The sequence below is a fragment of the Fringilla coelebs genome (assembly GCF_963513975.1).
Source record: "Fringilla coelebs genome assembly, chromosome: 23".
Taxonomy (NCBI): Eukaryota; Metazoa; Chordata; class Aves; order Passeriformes; family Fringillidae; genus Fringilla; species Fringilla coelebs.
Genome location: NC_140049.1, coordinates 2,823,252 through 2,839,877, shown reverse-complemented (window position 1 = coordinate 2,839,877; position 16,626 = coordinate 2,823,252). Strand labels below are relative to the sequence as shown.

At 61.3% G+C, this 16,626-nt stretch overlaps 2 protein-coding genes across 2 annotated transcripts; both read left to right on the top strand.

The window, feature by feature from the left end:
- Positions 1-1,000: 1,000 nt before the first annotated feature.
- Positions 1,001-3,076, top strand: GOLT1A (golgi transport 1A; the record flags this gene model as incomplete). Its single annotated transcript, XM_084220516.1, has 5 exons — positions 1,001-1,025; positions 1,486-1,577; positions 1,654-1,832; positions 2,704-2,767; positions 3,038-3,076. The coding sequence occupies 5 exons, from the start codon at positions 1,001-1,003 to the stop codon at positions 3,074-3,076; spliced, it is 399 nt and encodes a 132-aa protein (XP_084076642.1).
- Positions 3,077-7,832: 4,756 nt separating this feature from the next.
- REN (renin) lies at positions 7,833-14,183 on the top strand (the record flags this gene model as incomplete). The annotated part of the gene is made up of 9 exons (XM_084220855.1): positions 7,833-7,933; positions 8,374-8,530; positions 8,632-8,755; positions 8,997-9,115; positions 9,865-10,097; positions 11,604-11,726; positions 12,806-12,950; positions 13,026-13,124; positions 14,022-14,183. 9 exons carry the CDS (start codon positions 7,833-7,835, stop codon positions 14,181-14,183), a joined length of 1,263 nt encoding a protein of 420 aa, XP_084076981.1.
- Between the last annotated feature and the right edge of the window lie 2,443 nt (positions 14,184-16,626).

The following is a 16,626-nucleotide window of genomic DNA, read 5'->3' as shown; positions in this document are numbered from 1 at the left end:
GGTGGGACGGGAGGGCTCTGGTTTTCTGGGATATTTTCCTAGCGGTAGAGAAATAAAAATATCTATGAAACAACAACGTTTTCCTGTCTGTTTTTCCCGGGGGTGGGTTTGGGTGTGGGTTTTAGTGTTGGGTTGGAGAAGCAGGGGGTGACGGCGCTCCGGAGGCAGCTGCTCCTCCCCCTCCCTGGATTCTGGGATTTGTTTTCCCGCCAGGGGTGGGTTTGGGGCTTGTGGAGGGGCTGTCCCCGAAACTGTGACATGGAGCCACCACATCCCCCTGCAGTCACCATGACCCCCTTTGAGCCACCATGACCCCCCTGGAGCCACTGTGTCCCTATTGGAGCCACCCTGTCCCCCCTGGATCCACCATGTCCCCCCTGGATCCACCCTGTCCCCCCTGGATCCACCATGTCCCCCCTGGAGCCACCATGTCCCCCTCGAGCCACCTTGTTCCCCCTCGAGCCACCATGTTCCCTGGAGCCACCATGTCCCCTGGAGCCACCTTGTCCCTGCTGGAGCCACCATGTCCCTATTGGAGCCACCATGTCTCCTTTGAGCCACCATGTCCGCCCTGGAGCCACCATGACCCCTGGAGCCACCATGTCCCCCCTGGAGCCACCATGACCCCTGGATCCACCGTGTCCCTTCTGGAGCCACTGTGTCCCCCCGGAGCCACCGTGTCCTCCCTCGAACCACCTTGTCCCTACTGGAGCCACCATGTCCCTACTGGAGCCACCATGTCCCTACTGGAGCCACCGTGTCCCCCTGGAGCCACTGTGACCCCTGGAGCCACCTTGTCCCCCCTTGATCCACCTTGTCCCCCCTGGAGCCACCCTGTCCCCCCTGGATCCACCGTGTCCCCCGGCGGCGGTGTCACCGTGGGCGTTCCCGGGCCGTTAATGATTCCCAGGATGACGTGGGGACTAAAGGGCTTTTCCAAGGGTCACTCTGCCCGCGGGGCCACCCTCGCCCGGCCTCGCCCAGCCCCGTCACCGCCAAGATGGTGTCCCTGAGCGACTGCCAGCGTAAGCAGGCGCGGGGTGGTCGTGTCCCGGCCGGAATTCCTGTCCCGGCTGGAATCCGGGATCCAGGAGCTCCGTGGGGACCTCTGGCAGATCCCAGTCCCGGCTGGGATCCCCCCAGATGGGGTGGCGGGGGCAGGGAGGGGTGAGGTGGAAAAGGGGATGGGCTGGGGGTGGGGAGATTCTGCAGGATCATCCAGGGATCATCTCCAGCTTTTCCTGGAGGGAAAGGGGAAAGCGAAAGGCTGGGCAGGGATTTCCCGTGGAGATTTCCTTCGTGGTTGCTGATTTATCCAATGCCCTTGGGGCTTTCTGGGGTGACAACGGCCTCCTCCAGGCCTGGCCTGGGTGCAGAGGCTGGTCCTGAGGCTCAGGGGAAAAGCCCAAAGGGAGTTTTTGGGAAGGAGGAGGTGCAGGGACCCCAGGTGTGGAGCCTCTGCCTCTGCTGGCCCGTTTCCCACAGGGATCGGAGTGGGCCTCGTCGGCTTCGGCCTCTTCTTCCTCCTCTTTGGGATCCTCCTGTACTTCGACTCGGTGCTCCTGGCTTTTGGGAACGTGAGTAGGGCCGGCCCGGGGGTCCCCACAGCGGGATCGAGGGGCGGCCCTGAGCCTCTCCCCTCCCTCCTCCCAGCTGCTCTTCCTCTCTGGCTTGGTCTTCATCATCGGCTTCCGGAGGACCTTCACCTTCTTCTTCCAGCGGCCCAAGCTGAAGGGCACCAGCTTCTTCTTCGGGGGGCTCCTGGTGGTGCTGCTGCGCTGGCCCATCCTGGGCATGCTGCTGGAGGCCTACGGCTTCATCTCCCTCTTCAGGTGAGGGATGGGATCCTGGATGGGGTCCTGGGATGGGATACTGGGATGGGATACTGGGAACGGGGTCCTGGATGGGATACGGGGATGGGGTACTGGGAACGGGGTCCTGGGCAGGGGATACTGGGATGGGATACTGGGAACGGGGTCCTGGGCAGGGGATACTGGGATGGGATACTGGGAACAGGGTCCTGGGATGGGATACTGGGATGGGATACTGGGAACGGGGTCCTGGGCAGGGGATACTGGGATGGGATACTGGGAACGGGGTCCTGGGCAGGGGATACTGGGATGGGATACTGGGAACGGGGTCCTGGGCAGGGGATACTGGGATGGGATACTGGGAACGGGGTCCTGGGATGGGATACTGGGATGGGATCCTGGATGGGGTCCTGGGATGGGATCCTGGGATGGGATACTGGGATGGGATACTGGGATGGGATCCCTGGGATGGGATCCTGGGATGGGATCCTGGGCATGGGATCCTGGACATGGGATCCCGGAGATGGGATCCTGGGCAGGGATCCCTGGGATGGGATCCTGGGATGGGATCCTGGGCATGGGATCCTGGGATAGGATCCTGGGATGGGATCCTGGGATGGGATCCCTGGGATGGGATCCTGGGCAGGGATCCTGGGATGGGATCCTGGGCAGGGATCCTGGGCAGGGATCCTGGGATGGGATCGCGGGGATGGGATCCTGAGATGGGATCCTGGAGATGGCATCCGGGGATGGGATCCTGGGGATGGGATCCTCGGGATGAGATCCCTGGGATGGGATCCTGGGATGGGATCCTGGGATGGGATCCTCGGGATGCAGCCTGGGCTTGGTGGATGCTCCCCAGAGCTCAGTGGAGCCTTTTGTGTCCACACAGGAGCTTCTTCCCAGTGGCTTTCGGGTTTTTGGGCTCGCTGGCAAACATCCCCCTGCTGAGCCAGGTGAGAGGGGGCTGGGGACCCCTCAGGGTGGGCAGTGCCCGGCTGGGATCCATCCCCTGTGCCCCTGGGGGTGGGCAGTGTCCAGTTGGGATCCATCCCCTGTGCCCCTGGGGGTGGGCAGTCCCTGGCTGGGATCCATCCCCCTGTGGGTGGGCAGTGTCCAGCTGGGATCCGTCCCCACGAATGGGATTGCACAGGAAATGTCACCCTGGTGTCCCCAGAGCTGCCCAGGTGGATTTTCCTGCTAATCCTGCTCTGTCCCCATTGCAGCTCCTGCAGAAAATGGGGGACAGCGGCTCCATGGTGTGACCTGACCAGCTCTGGGCCGAGCGGCGGCGATGGGACAGGGTGAGAGAGCCCCAGGTCTGGCTGTGCCCAAGAGCTGGTGACTCTTTTGTCCCCAGGACCCTCAGTGCTGGCCAGAGCCACCCCCCAGCAGGGACAGTGTCCCCTCACTGTCCCACGGAGCTCCCGAGCCAGTCTCCGGGGTCCAAGGGCTGTACCAGGCTGGATTCTGGAATTCTTGCAGTTATTTAATTCTTTTCTGTGAAAGATTTAATTTAATAAAAAAATATCTGACAGCGAGCTCAGGCTCGGCTCCTTTCCATTGGCTCAGGGCTTGTCCCAGCGCTGGCACCTCCTGATGTCCCCAGGAGGCATCATGGCCATGGCTGGAGGTGGCACAGGGACCTTCCCATGGCCAGCACTGGAGGTGACACAGGGAGATTCCCATGGCTGGAGGTGGCACAGGGATGTTCCCATGGCTGAGAGTGGCACAGGGACATTCCCATGGCCAGCACTGGAGGTGGCACAGGGACATTCCCATGGCTGGAAGTGGCACAGGGACAGCACTGGGGGTGGCACAGGGACATTCCCATGGCTGGAAGTGGCACAGGGACAGCACTGGGGGTGGCACAGGGCCCTGCCCGTGTCAAGAGCTTCCCCAGTGTCACCCCAGGTGACTTTAAGGACATTTTCTGCCCGGCTGCTGAGGTTCCTGTCCCCAGGAGAGCGGGTTGGATCCTCGGCCTCTCCAGGGCTGATGTGGAGCCCAGCCAGGCTGGAGTTTAATTAAACCCAAAAGCAATCTCATCAAAGCTGCTTCTCCTTAACGAGCGGGAATTCATTAACGAGTTGAGCTGAACCTGTTCCCTCTGGAGCACAATGGGAGCTGGTGGCTCTGTGTCTGTTGTCACCTGGCTGGGCCTGTTGTCACACAGCTGTGTCTGTTGTCACCTGGCTGTGCCTGGATGGCATTGAGGGATCCCGGAATCACGGAATAATTTGGGTTTTTAGGGATCTTAATGCCCATCCCATCCCATCCCATCCCATCCCACGGATCCCATGCCATCCCACTCCCTGCCATGGGACACTTTCCCTTACCCCAGGTTGCTCCAAACCCCACCCAGACACTTTCTCCATTCCATCCCTCCCTGTCTCCTCCAGGATTCCCCATCTCCCTCCTCCCCATCTCCTCCAGGATCCTCCTTTCCTTCCACCCCATCTCCTCCAGGATCCTCCATTCCTTCCATCCCTGTCTCCTCCAGGATCCTCCATTCCATCCCTCCCATCTTCTCCAGGATCCCCCATTCCATCCATCCCTCCCCATCTCCTCCAGGATTCCCCATCTCCATCCACCCCATCTCCTCCAGGATTCTCCATTCCTTCCATCCCATTCCATCTCCCCCAGGGATCCCCCATTCCATCCCTCCTCATCTCCTCCAGGATCCTCCATTCCATCCCTCCCCATCTCCTCCAGGATCCTCCACCCCTTCCCTTCCTCCCACCCCATCCCCATCTCTCCAGCCCCCAAACCCATCCCCACCATGGCTGTGACCCCCAAAACCTGACCCCATTTTGGGGCTGTCCCCATCCCCCACAGCTCTTCCAGGCTGGGAAGGGCTGGGAGCTCCCTCCCCAGAGCTCCTCTCCAGAAGGATTTTCCCGGGAATGTTTTTCCCCACCCCAGCTCTGTAAATCCTCTCTCTGGCAGGGATTTGGTTTCAAGCACCAGCTCCGGGTTTGCCCTGACGTCAATCCCCGAATTCCCCCGGTGCTGGTGCCATCCAGAGCCTCCCCTGAGCCCTCCCCAAAAGTTGTTTTTACCCTGGAGCTTTTCGGGATGAGGATCCTCACCACCCTCATGTGCTTTTACCAGCAGCAAAATCCTGGATTACAAAAGTGTGGAAAATGCCAGGGAAGAGCAGAAATTCACCTCCTTTTTTTTCTGTGCTGCTGCTGCTGCAAAAAAAAAATCCCTCAGGAAATCAAAGATGTTTGGCCAAACTTCCCAATGATTTTGTTCGGAGCGGAAAGAGCTGAAAAATTTGGATTTTATTTTAAGGAAAGCACCCACACAGCCTGGCAGAGGAGAGAAGAAGGAATTTATCCGTGGGGAAGGCGATTGTTCCTTTCTGGGAAATGTTTTCCTTCCATTCTCCATGAAAAACAGGCAGGAAAATAACAGGAAAATTCCCTGCTATTTCCAGAGGAGCTGCTCCTGATGGGACCCACAATTGGATAAAACCCTGGGATTTTGGAGCAAGGTTCCCCACGTGGATCCAGTGAGAGATTCCTGCCTTTTCCAGATGCCCTGGAACCTCCTGTGCTTGAAAATTCCACTTAAGAGACGTTTTGGGGCCGCATGGGAAGAGTTCAGGATCTTCCCTGTGGATCTGAAGGGCTGGGAGTGAACCCAGCACTGTCCTGATGTCCCTGTCCCCTTCCCTCCCGTGTCCCTGTCCCTCTGACCACCCCCAAAAACACATTTCCAGGTGTTTTTAAGCCTTTTCCATCCCAGCAGAGAGGACTGGGAAATTCCTTGGGGGGGTTTTCCCACCCCAGAGCCCTGGAGCTGGGACAGCCACCCCAGTGGCCACCCCAGAACAGCAGCCCTTGGCTCTCTGATGGATTTGGGGATTTCTTTTCCCTCCATTTCCCATCCAAGGGGGTTTTGGGGCCACCCCAGTGGCAGGGAAGGGTCGTGCCCCTCTGGTTCCCCCATCTCCCTGCCCTGGATCCCCCACAGGAGAGGGGTCCAGCTGTGCCTCTGGGACAAAGCCATGCCCAGAACACCCCAAATCCTCCGGGATCCCACAGATGTGGATCAGAAGGAGCTGGAAATTCGGATCCCCACAAACGAGGATCCCGTTTCCTTTGAAGTCCTGCTGCTCCCGCGGCTTTTCCTGTGGGGAAGGGAGCTCGGCCGAGCCCGCGGGATGCCCGGGCAGGGATTTACGGCCGCGGGCTCCCGGCCAGACCCTCTCACGTCGCCGCAGCTCCTGACCCCGCTCCCTCCCCGCAACCTGCGCCGGCCACGAGGCTCCCCCGAGTGACGCAGGGACACGGGTCCTGCGTGGGAAAAGACGTCAGGGATGGGGACAGAGCCCCGTGGGGCTGAGCCCTGGGGCCGGCCGGGGTCAGCAGTGCCCCGGCGGCCAAAATCCCGCAGGGAGTGAGGCGGTAAAGCTCCAGGTTTGGGGGGAAGGGGTTTGGAGTTTGTGGGGTGTGCCTTGGACTGGGGGGACAGCAAATCCCATAAATGGGAGGGGGATTGTGGGGCTGGGGGTGAGTGTGTCTTGGGATTCTTCCAAGAACAGATCCCATAAATAAGAGGGTGATTGTGGGGCTGGGAGTGAATGTGTCCTCGGGGTTCTTCCAAGAACAGATCCCATAAATGGGAGGGGGGTTGTGGGGCTGGGCTGGGGTTGGAGGTGAATGTGTCCTCGGGATTCTTCCAAGAACAAACCCCATAAACGGGAGGGGGATTGTGGGGCTGGGGGTGAATGTGTCCTTGGGGTTCATTCAAGAACAAACCCCATAAATAAGAGGGTGATTGTGGGGCTGGGGGTGAATGTGTCCTCAGGGTTCATCCAAGAACAAACCCCATAAACAGGAGGGTGGTTGTGGGGCTGGGCTGGGTGTGGGGGTGAATGTGTCCTCAGGGTTCATCCAAGAACATTTTTATTGCCTTTGGGGTCATTTCCCGCTGAGATTCCTGAGGTCACGAGACCCTGGGAGCCACGGGGCTGATGCAGCACCCCCCAGCCCGGGCTGGGCACTGCCAGGGGGGCACAGCAGCCTGGAGGGGGGCCAGAGGCACAGCTGGAAGCTCCTGAGGGTTTTGAGCAGCATCTCCCATCCCAAACACCAGGACCTGACCCTGTGTGGAGCAGCTGGGATGAGTTTGGCCGTTCTCTGCCCTGAGCTCCAGGCCTGGTTTAACAGAGCTGGGGCTGGGGAGGTCCCCAGAGCATCCCCCAAAAGTGCAGAGGGGGCTGGGGGGGTCCTCACTTGGTGTCTCCATGGCCAACAGGGCTGAGTGTCCTTTGCCATTCCCGTTCCCTTGGGGAAAATCCCATCTGCAGCTGGAGTTTGGGGCATTCCCAGTCTGCCCAGTGCCCTCCATGCCATTTCCAGTGCCCTCCATGCCATTCCCAGCCTGCCCAGTTTGATCCACGCCATTCCCAGTGTGCCCAGTGCCCTCCATGCCATTCCCAGTCTGCCCAGTGCCCTCCATGCCATTCCCAGTCTGCCCAGTTTGATCCACGCCATTCCCAGTCTGCCCAGTGCCCTCCATGCCATTCCCAGTCTGCCCAGTTTGATCCACGCCATTCCCAGTCTGCCCAGTGCCCTCCATGCCATTCCCAGCCTGCCCAGTTTGATCCACGCCATTCCCAGTCTGCCCAGTGCCCTCCATGCCATTCCCAGTGCCCTCCATGCCATTCCCAGTGCCCTCCACACCATTCCCAGTCTGCCCAGTCTGATCCATGCCATTCCCAGTCTGCCCAGTTTGATCCATGCCATTCCCAGCCTGCCCAGTTTGATCCACGCCATTCCCAGTCTGCCCAGTGCCCGCCACGCCATTCCCAGTGCCCTCCACGCCGTTCCCAGTCCCCTCCATGCCATTCCCAGTGCCCTCCACGCCATTCCCAGCCCTGCCCCTGCCAGGGGAGGAGAATCCCTCCGGGATGGAGGATCCCGGGCTATAAAAGCTTCCTCCCCTCCGGGAAGGGACAAGGGCCGGGACGGAGCGGCCGGCAGGGAGGGGACAGCGGGGGACACGATGGCGGTGGCAGCCAGCAGGAGGCTGCGGCGCTGCCTGCTGCTCCTGGCCGTCACCTGGGGCGCCACTTTTGTCCCCTCGCCAGCCCAGGCTTTGCAGAGGTAGCCGGAGCTCGTGTGGCCCTCACGGGGATGTCCCCACTTTTATTCCCGGGGTCTGCTGAGGAGGGCGAGGGGCTTTGCTGCTTCACCCCCTTCCTCCTCCTCCTCCTCCTCCTCTCCTGCTCTTCCTCACTCCTCTTCCTCGAGCACCGCATGCTCACGGTGGGACTCCACGAGCGCGGCGGTCTGTCCTAACTTAAACAATTTGGGAGCGCCCCGAATCCCAAATAACGGAGTTTGGGGCCCGGCTCGGGATCTGGGGGTGTCCCCAGCCCACCCGGGGTGGGAGCGGGAGCGGGACGCACCGGGGGAGCGGCGGGGAGCTGCTGCCATCTAGAGCCACCGGGCTGGAGCTCCCGAGGCCGGGAATGCCGCTGGAAGCTGCCGGGGGGCTGGGGGGGATCCCTCGGTGCTCTCCAGCTCTGCGGCGCTCCCCCCAGGATCGCCCTGCGGAGGATGCCCTCCATCCGCCAGACGCTGCGGGAGATGGGGGTGAAGGTGCGGGAGGTGTTCCCGGAGCTGCGCCGGGCCACGCGCGGAGGAGGGGACGGTCCCCGCAACGGGACCGCTCCCACCCTGCTCACCAACTACCTGGATGTGAGTGCGGCCCTGCCCGCGGCGGGTTTGTCACCGCCGTGTCCCCCGGCAGCCCCGGCTGGGCTCGGTGTGAGCCGTGGGGTGCTCCCCGTCCCCCCCAGACCCAATATTTCGGCGAGATCAGCATCGGGACCCCCGCGCAGACCTTCAAGGTGGTCTTTGACACGGGCTCGGCCAACCTGTGGGTGCCATCCTACAAGTGCTCCCCGCTCTACAGCGCCTGTGGTGAGTAGGGGGGACACGGCCGGGGCTGGGGGTGACCCCCCAAAACCTCAGCGACCCCCAGAGCTGCTAGAAGGGGTTGGGGGGCTCTCGTTTCTGATGGATTTTTTCATGGGGGTTTCTCTCTGTTGGTGTCCAGACCCCTGGCATTGAGGTGGGGTGGGTCTATAACCCCCCCCAGGGGGTTTTGGGGGGACAGAGATGCTCTGTGCCCCTCTGAGATGTCCCTTCTCCCCGTCCCCAGTGTCCCACAGCCGCTACGACTCCTCCAAGTCGCGCACCTACATCGCCAACGGCACCGGCTTCGCCATCCGCTACGGCACCGGCAGCGTCAAAGGCGTCCTCAGCCAGGACATCGTCATGGTGAGCCCCCAGACCCACGGAGCCCCCAGACCCACACAGCTGGGACCCACAGAGCCCCCAAAAACACACACCTGGGATCCACAGAGGCCCCAAAATTCACACACCTGGGATCCACAGAGCCCCCAAACCCACACACCTGGAACACACAGAGCCCCCAGACCCACACAGCTGGAACACACAGAGCCCCCAGACCCACACAGCTGGGATCCACAGAGCCCCCAAACCCACACACCTGGAACCCACAGAGCCCCCAAACCCACACACCTGGGATCCACGGATCCCCCAAACCCACACACCTGGGATCCACAGAACTCCCAAAATTCACATACCTAAAACCCACAGAGTCCCCAAAATCCACACACCTGGAATCCACAGAATCCCCCCAAATCCACACACCTGGAATCCACACTCTCCCTGAATTCCACAAACCTAAAATCCTCAAAACTCACACACTTGGAACCCACAGAATCCCCCAAAATCCCCACACCTGGAACCCACAGAATCCCCCAAAATCCCCACACCTGGAACCCACAGAATCCCCCAAAATCCATGCACCTGGAACCCACAGAATCCCCAAAATCCCCACACCTGGAACCCACAGAATCCCCCAAAATCCCCACACCTGTAACCCACAGAATCCCCAAATTCCACACTCCCAGAGCCGCCGGCTCAGCCAGGACACGTGTGGGGTTTTTTTTGGGATTTCAGCCCTCCCATCACCCCACAAATCCCCCCGTGCCTTCCCGCAGGTGTCGGACATCCCGATCATCCAGGTGTTCGCCGAGGCGACGGCGCTGCCCGCCTTCCCCTTCATCTTCGCCAGGTTCGACGGCGTGCTGGGCATGGGCTACCCCAGCCAGGCCATCGACGGCATCACGCCCGTCTTCGACCGCATCCTGGCACAGCAGATCCTCCAGGAGGACGCCTTCTCCGTCTACTACAGCCGGTGGGGATGCGGGGCAACGGGACACCCCAAAACGGGGTGGGGGGCACAGGAATGGTGGGGAGGGGGTTGTGGGTTGGAGGGGTGGGGATGGGGTTGGGGATGGGATGGGATGGGATGGGATGGGATGGGATGGGATGGGATGGGGATGGGATGGGATGGGATGGGATGGGGATGGGGATGGGATGGGGAGCGCATCCTGGCGCAGCAGATCCTCCAGGAGGACGCCTTCTCCGTCTACTACAGCCGGTGGGGATGCGGGGCAACGGGACACCCCAAAATGGGGTGGGGTTGGGGGGCACAGGAATGGTGGAGAGGGGTTTGTGGGTTGGGTGGAGAGAGGGAAGGGGTGAAGGATCCTGGTGAGGATGGGATGAACGGACTGGAGGATCCTGGAGGAGATGGGAAGGGATGGAGTGGAGGATTCTGGAGGAGATGGGGAAGGGATGGAGTGGAGGATCCTGGAGGAGATGGGGAAGGGATGGAGTGGAGGATCCTGGAGGAGATGGGGAAGGGATGGAGTGGAGGATTCTGGAGGAGATGGGAAGGGATGGAATGGGGGATCCCTGGGGTAGATGGAATGGGATGGAAGGAATGGAGAATCCTGGAAGAAATGGGGTTGGAGGGAGATGGAGGATCCTGGAGGAGATGGGGTGGGGAGGAATGAGGAATGGAAGATTCTGGAGGAGATGGGGTAGAAGGGTGGGAAGGAGATGGGGATCCTGGAGGAGATGGGGAGGGATGGAATGGAGGATCCTGGAGGAGATGGGATGGGAAAGAAGGGAGGATCCTGAAGGAGATGGGGTGGGAGGGAAGGAATGGAGAATCGTGGAAGAAATGGGGTTGGAGGGAGATGGGGGATCCTGGAGGAGATGGGGTGGGGAGGAATGGAGGATTGTGGAGGAGATGGGGTGGGATGGAAGGGAGGATTCCCCAGGCCTCTGGGTGTCACCTGTGTCCCCTGGGCTCCCTGGGGACACGGGTGCCTCATGGATCATCCCTCTCTTTGCAGCGCTTCCAAGTAAGAAGACCCAAAGCGCCCTCGAGACCCCCGCTGCCAGCCCTCCGTGTCCCCTGGTGTCCCCTGGTGTCCCCTGGTCCCTCTGCCAGCCCCAGGATGTCCTGCCCGGGTTCTGCCCCTCCTCAGGGGCCACCACACCCACCTGGAGCCTGTGTCAACTCAGCTGGGATTTTTGGGAAAAGGGGGATCAATCCCTGCCTGGGGGGGATTTTTGGGAAAAGGGGGATCAATCCCTCAGGGCTGGGATTTTTTGGGAAAATGGGAATCAGTCCCTGCCTGGGTGGGATTTTTGGGAAAAGGGGAATCAATCCCTGCCTGGGTGGGATTTTTGGGAAAAGGGGGATCAATCCCTGCCTGGGGGGGATTTTTGGGAAAAGGGGAATCCATCTCTGCCTGGCTGGGATTTTTGGGAAAACGGGAATCAATCCCTGCCTGGGTGGGATTTCTGGGGAAAGGGGAATCCCTCCCTCAGGGCTGGGATTTTTTTGGGAAAAGGGGAATCCCTCCCGCTGTGTTTGGCACAGGAATGCCCCCCTGACGCCCGGCGGGGAGATCATCCTGGGAGGCAGCGACCCGGCCCATTACACCGGCGACTTCCACTACCTGAACGTCAGCAGGAGCGGCTTCTGGCAGATCCGCATGAAGGGGTGAGGGCGGGGACAGCCCTGCATGGCCCGGGAATCCCAAATCCCGGCAGGATCGAGGCAGGAAAGGCCTTTGGGATCAACGAATTCAGTATTAGCCCAGCCCTGGCGGGTCCAGGGCTGCATCCCGTGGCTCTGTGAGGGATTTTGGGGATTTCGGGGATTTTTTCCCTCTGGAGAGGAGCGGGGTGGGCTCCTCCAGCTCCTCCAGGCTCAGCAAGGAGCCGGGAGCAGCTGGGAATGCAGAGGGGGTGGCACCGTGGGCTGAGATTCCACTCGGGAGCCGCAGTTGGAAGAGTTTAACCCCTGTCAGTCCTGTGGGAGGAGCTGAAACAATCCCGCTTTGTTTAACCAAAAAAAAACCAAACCCAAAACAAACAAACCCCAAAAAATCAGCCCTGCAAAGGATGGAGCTCAGAGCCCACGCTGGAAAAGCTGGGAGCAGCACGTGCCTGGCTGGGGATGGATGTGACATTCCTGGCGTCTCCAGGGGACACTGGGGATGGGTGGGACACTCCTGGGGGCACCCTGGGTGTCACCAGGGACGTTTGGGATGGATGTGTCACTCCTGGGAGCACCTTGGGTGTCACCAGGGAATATTTGGGATGGATGTGTCACTCCCAGGGTGCCACCACGGGAGATTTTGGATGGACATGACATTCCCAGGAGCATCCCTGGTGTCACCAGGGGACATTTGGAATGGACATGTCACTCCTGGGAGCACCTTGGGTGTCACCAGGGGATATTTGGGTGGGATGTGACACTCCTGGGAGCACCCTGGGTGTCACCAGGGGATATTTGGGATGGAAGTTACACTTGCAGGAACATCCTTGGTGTCACCAGGGGATATTTGGGATGGAAGTGACATTCCCAGGAGCACCCTGGGTGTCACCAGGGGACATTTGGGATGGATGTGACATTCCCAGGAGCACCCTGGGTGTCACCAGGGGATATTTGGGATGGATGTCACATTCCCAGGAGCACCCTGGGTGTCACCAGGGGACATTTGGGATGGATGTCACATTCCCGGGAGCACCCTGGGTGCCACCAGGGGACACTCAGTGCCACCCCTCCTGCTCCAGGGTGTCTGTAGGGGCCGAGACCCTGTTCTGCAGGGAAGGCTGCTCGGTGGCCGTGGACACCGGAGCCTCCTACATCACCGGCCCCGCCGGCCCCGTGTCCGTGCTCATGAAAGCCATCGGGGCCACCGAGGTGGCCGAGGGAGAGGTGAGTGACAGCCAGCCCCTGTGCGTGTCCCCCTGGCTGCCTGGCCTTGTCCCAGAGCTGTCCCCTCCCCTGCAGTACGTGGTGGACTGCGAGCAGGTGCCTCAGCTGCCCAACATCTCCTTCCACCTGGGAGGGAAGGTTTATGGCCTCAGCGGCCCGGCCTACGTGCTGCGGGTGAGTGTCCAAAATCAGCCACAATCAGCCCCAAAGGGATGCTCCTGGTCTGCCCTAAACCCTTCTGCTGGGTGGAGGTGCCCACCTGAGCCAGGGAGAGCTGCCCTTGAATCCCTCGGTGGTTTGGGGTCAGCAGGGATGGTTTTTGTTGGGATTTGGATATCAGGAAAGGCTTTTCACCCTGGAACAGCAGGAAGCGGTCACCAAGAGCTCACAGTGGGCAAATCCACATTTTCCCCGTGGTCAGCACCACAGGGGAGTGGAGCTGCAGATCCCCATTGTTTGTGCCTGTCCACACCCTGAGGAGCTGATCCAGGACAGAGCCCGGCCTAAATCAATCCGAAATCTGGGGAATTTGGGATAGCAAGCTCCCCCTGGGCAGCAGGGACCCTCCAGCAGGAGGCTGAGGCTGCTGCTGCTCCCCAGCCCCAGTTCAACCGGAATTCCCATGGGAAGGTGGTGCCACCCCTGTGCCCAGGGCCACCCCCTCCCTGCTGTGGCTGGGTCCTGCCCCGGAGCTGCTGCCCGGCCCTTGGCACGGGGACCATCCCACCCTGATCAAACCCCTCCTGCAGGGCTGACTCCGGCTGCTTCTGCCACCGCTGTCCCTGCCCCGGGCTCTGTCCCACGGGGGGATCCTCCCCACAGCGCTCAGCACCTCCGGGGGGCTCTGCCAAACCCCAAGCACCGCAGGGAGGTCACCCCCAGGCACAGGGTGGGATTCTTGGGGCTGGCTGTGCAGGGGAAGGAGCCGGTGCTGATGATCCTCGTTCAGGATATTCCATGATCCCCGAGGAAGGAGCACCGTGGGCGAGCAGGGGGTGTGGAGCTGGGGCACGGCGACACCGGGACCCTCCCCCTGTCCCCTCCATCACCCCGCGGGTCTCCTTCCCGCAGCAATCCCAGTACGGCGAGGATGTCTGCGTGGTGGCTTTCTCCGGGCTGGACATCCCCCCTCCGGCCGGTCCCCTCTGGATCCTGGGTGCCACCTTCATCGGTCACTACTACACCAAATTCGACCGGCGCCACAACCGCATCGGCTTCGCCACCGCCCGCTGAGGGCCGGGGGGCCGGGCTGGGTGTGGAGAACCAGCCCGGAGGCTGCAGGAGCCGCGGGGAGCACAGCAGCTCCCTTCCAGCTCTGCCACCGACTCTCCAAAGCGCTCCCGCTCCCAAACCCCCGCGCTGTTCCCGGGAGCCGAGCCCGGAGCGGGGCTGCCAATCCCAGCGGGATCCTGCGGCCGGAGCGGCCCCTCCGGGCGCTTTTAGGGACAAGTGCGATGGCAGAGCAGCGCACGGGGACCTGCTGCTGGTGGGGCTGAGGGACGCTCTGGGACTGTTGGCGTTGTTCCTAAATTGGGGGCAATAATCGCTGTTTAAGGATGGTTTCAGCCGGTGTCAGCCCTGCCCCTCTTTGTGAGTTTTATATTAAACAATTTAAAGCACCAGGAGGATGAGAGGAGGGCTGGTCTTGCAGAGGGGAGTGGGGTGGGTCAGACACCTTTATTGAGGGAACTGGGCCACAAATGTCCCTGTGCCAGGAGCCACCTCTTCATTTGTGCCCCTTCTGCCCCATAAGGGTGCAACGCCCTCCCCGGCTCCCGCGGGCAAATCAACGGCTCTGCAAAGCTCTTCCTGCAGATGGGATGGTGCCAGGAGCCCCTGGCGTCCCCTTGGGGACAGGGCTGTGCCTCAGCTCTGCCGTGGCACACCGGGGAGGGGACAGTGGCTCCTGTCCCAGAGTCTGTTTTCAGGAAAAAGCAGAGGTTTTTCTCTGCCCTGGGTGTGGAGGTGCCCCTGGAGGTGCCCCCTGTGCCAGCTGGCCCGGAGGGAGGGACAGGGCCCTCCCCCAGCTGGGGGGACATTCCCAGTTCCAGCCCTGCAGCCGTGCATCCCCATGCCAGGGGAACACGGGCTGGCCTCCAGTTTGACCAGTTCAGGTGGCTGGGATGGGAAAGCCGCTCCTGGGACAGGGCCTGGAGCAAATCAGGATCTCACCACGGAGGAGCAGCTGCTGGCAGGAGCTCCTCACCCTCAGAGCTGCAGAGCTGAGGAGTTCCCAGCGCTGAGGAACCCCAGAGCTGACAATTCCCAGCACTTGTGAACCCCACAGGTGACAATTCCAGCACTGGTGAACACCAGAGCTGACAATTCCCAGCACTGATAAATTCCCAGAGCTGACAATTCCAGCGCTGACAAATTCCCAGAGCTGCCAAATCCCCTCTCAGCTGCAGGGATATTTGGGAAGGGGAGCCAGCGGCTGCTCCGTGGCCCTTCCAGCACCTTCCCCCAAGCTCCCAGCCCTTCATCCACCCCTCCTAGCCCGGATCCTCATCCCGGCCCTGCCCCACGGCAGCCCCAGAGCGGAGAGGATGTGCCTGGGGCGGATGTTTGTCCCTCCTGGGACCTTCTCCGCAGCCTCTCCGTGCTGGGATGCACAACCCCGGGGGTTCCGGGGATGGGAAAATTCCGGCTGCTGTGGGTGGGATGTGGTTTTTTTTTCTGTCACCTCCAACGCCGGGGTGGTGGCAGTGGCTCTTTGGGGCCGGGGGACGGAGGGAAGGGACGAATTTCTGCTCTCATCCAGCGTTTCCTGAGCCACTCTCCAGCGCAGGAGCGCCCGAGAGCGGGGAAGCAGCGGCGGGGAGGGATTGGGACCAGCAGAAAAAAAGGGAATTTGCTGAGGTCAGGGCACCCACAACCTTCTGGACGCGCAGAGACGCTTAGCGAGAGTCTCCCCTTCCTACAGGAGAGAAATCCCGCTTGGAAATATCCAAACCTCCTCTGCCCTGCTCTCCACAGCCGAGGCCAAGTCTGCAGAAGACTCGAGTGGGTGCGAAAGGCGCCGTCAGCTCCCGCCGCGGCTTCTGCCACATCCCTCAGCTGGAAAGGGCCCAGCCCGCCCTAAACCCGGATGGTTTTGGTGGAGCCGGTTCTGTTCCAACTCCGCGCACTCGTTTCAAGCAGCGGGAGTTAAAATCCGCCCGAGCCGCTGCCGGGCCCCATAAGCCGGGCTATTAACACCTCTAATCGCTGCTCCGGGGGCAATTTCCCGCTGGATGCTGCGGCCCTGCCCGCAGGGCTCCGCTAGCCCGGATTAGATCGTTCCGGCCGAGCAATTAGGCCGCGCTCAGCCCAGCAAAGCGCGGCAGCAATTATGCCCATCCTATTAACACTGACCGGGCTGGGGCTGTTTTTAGCAACACGGGAAACTGCCCCGGCGGGGTTTTTGTCCCACAGCTCGCCTTCCTTAAATGATTTTTCCTCAGGTCTCCAGGGTCCGCTGAGCTGGTTTCAGGCACGGCCAGCTGGGGGGCACTCGGCGGTGTCGCCCAAGTGACGCTGTTATTTCCTCTGATAATGAAGCCACGTCCGGCAGCTGCGGGGGCTCTGCCAGCGGAAAAATCCCGCTCTGCCTTCACCCCCAAAACCTCTTCCCGTTCCAGCGGTGAATCCCTACGGAAGGTGCAGTGGGAGAGGTTATCCCGAGGGGATCCGCCCC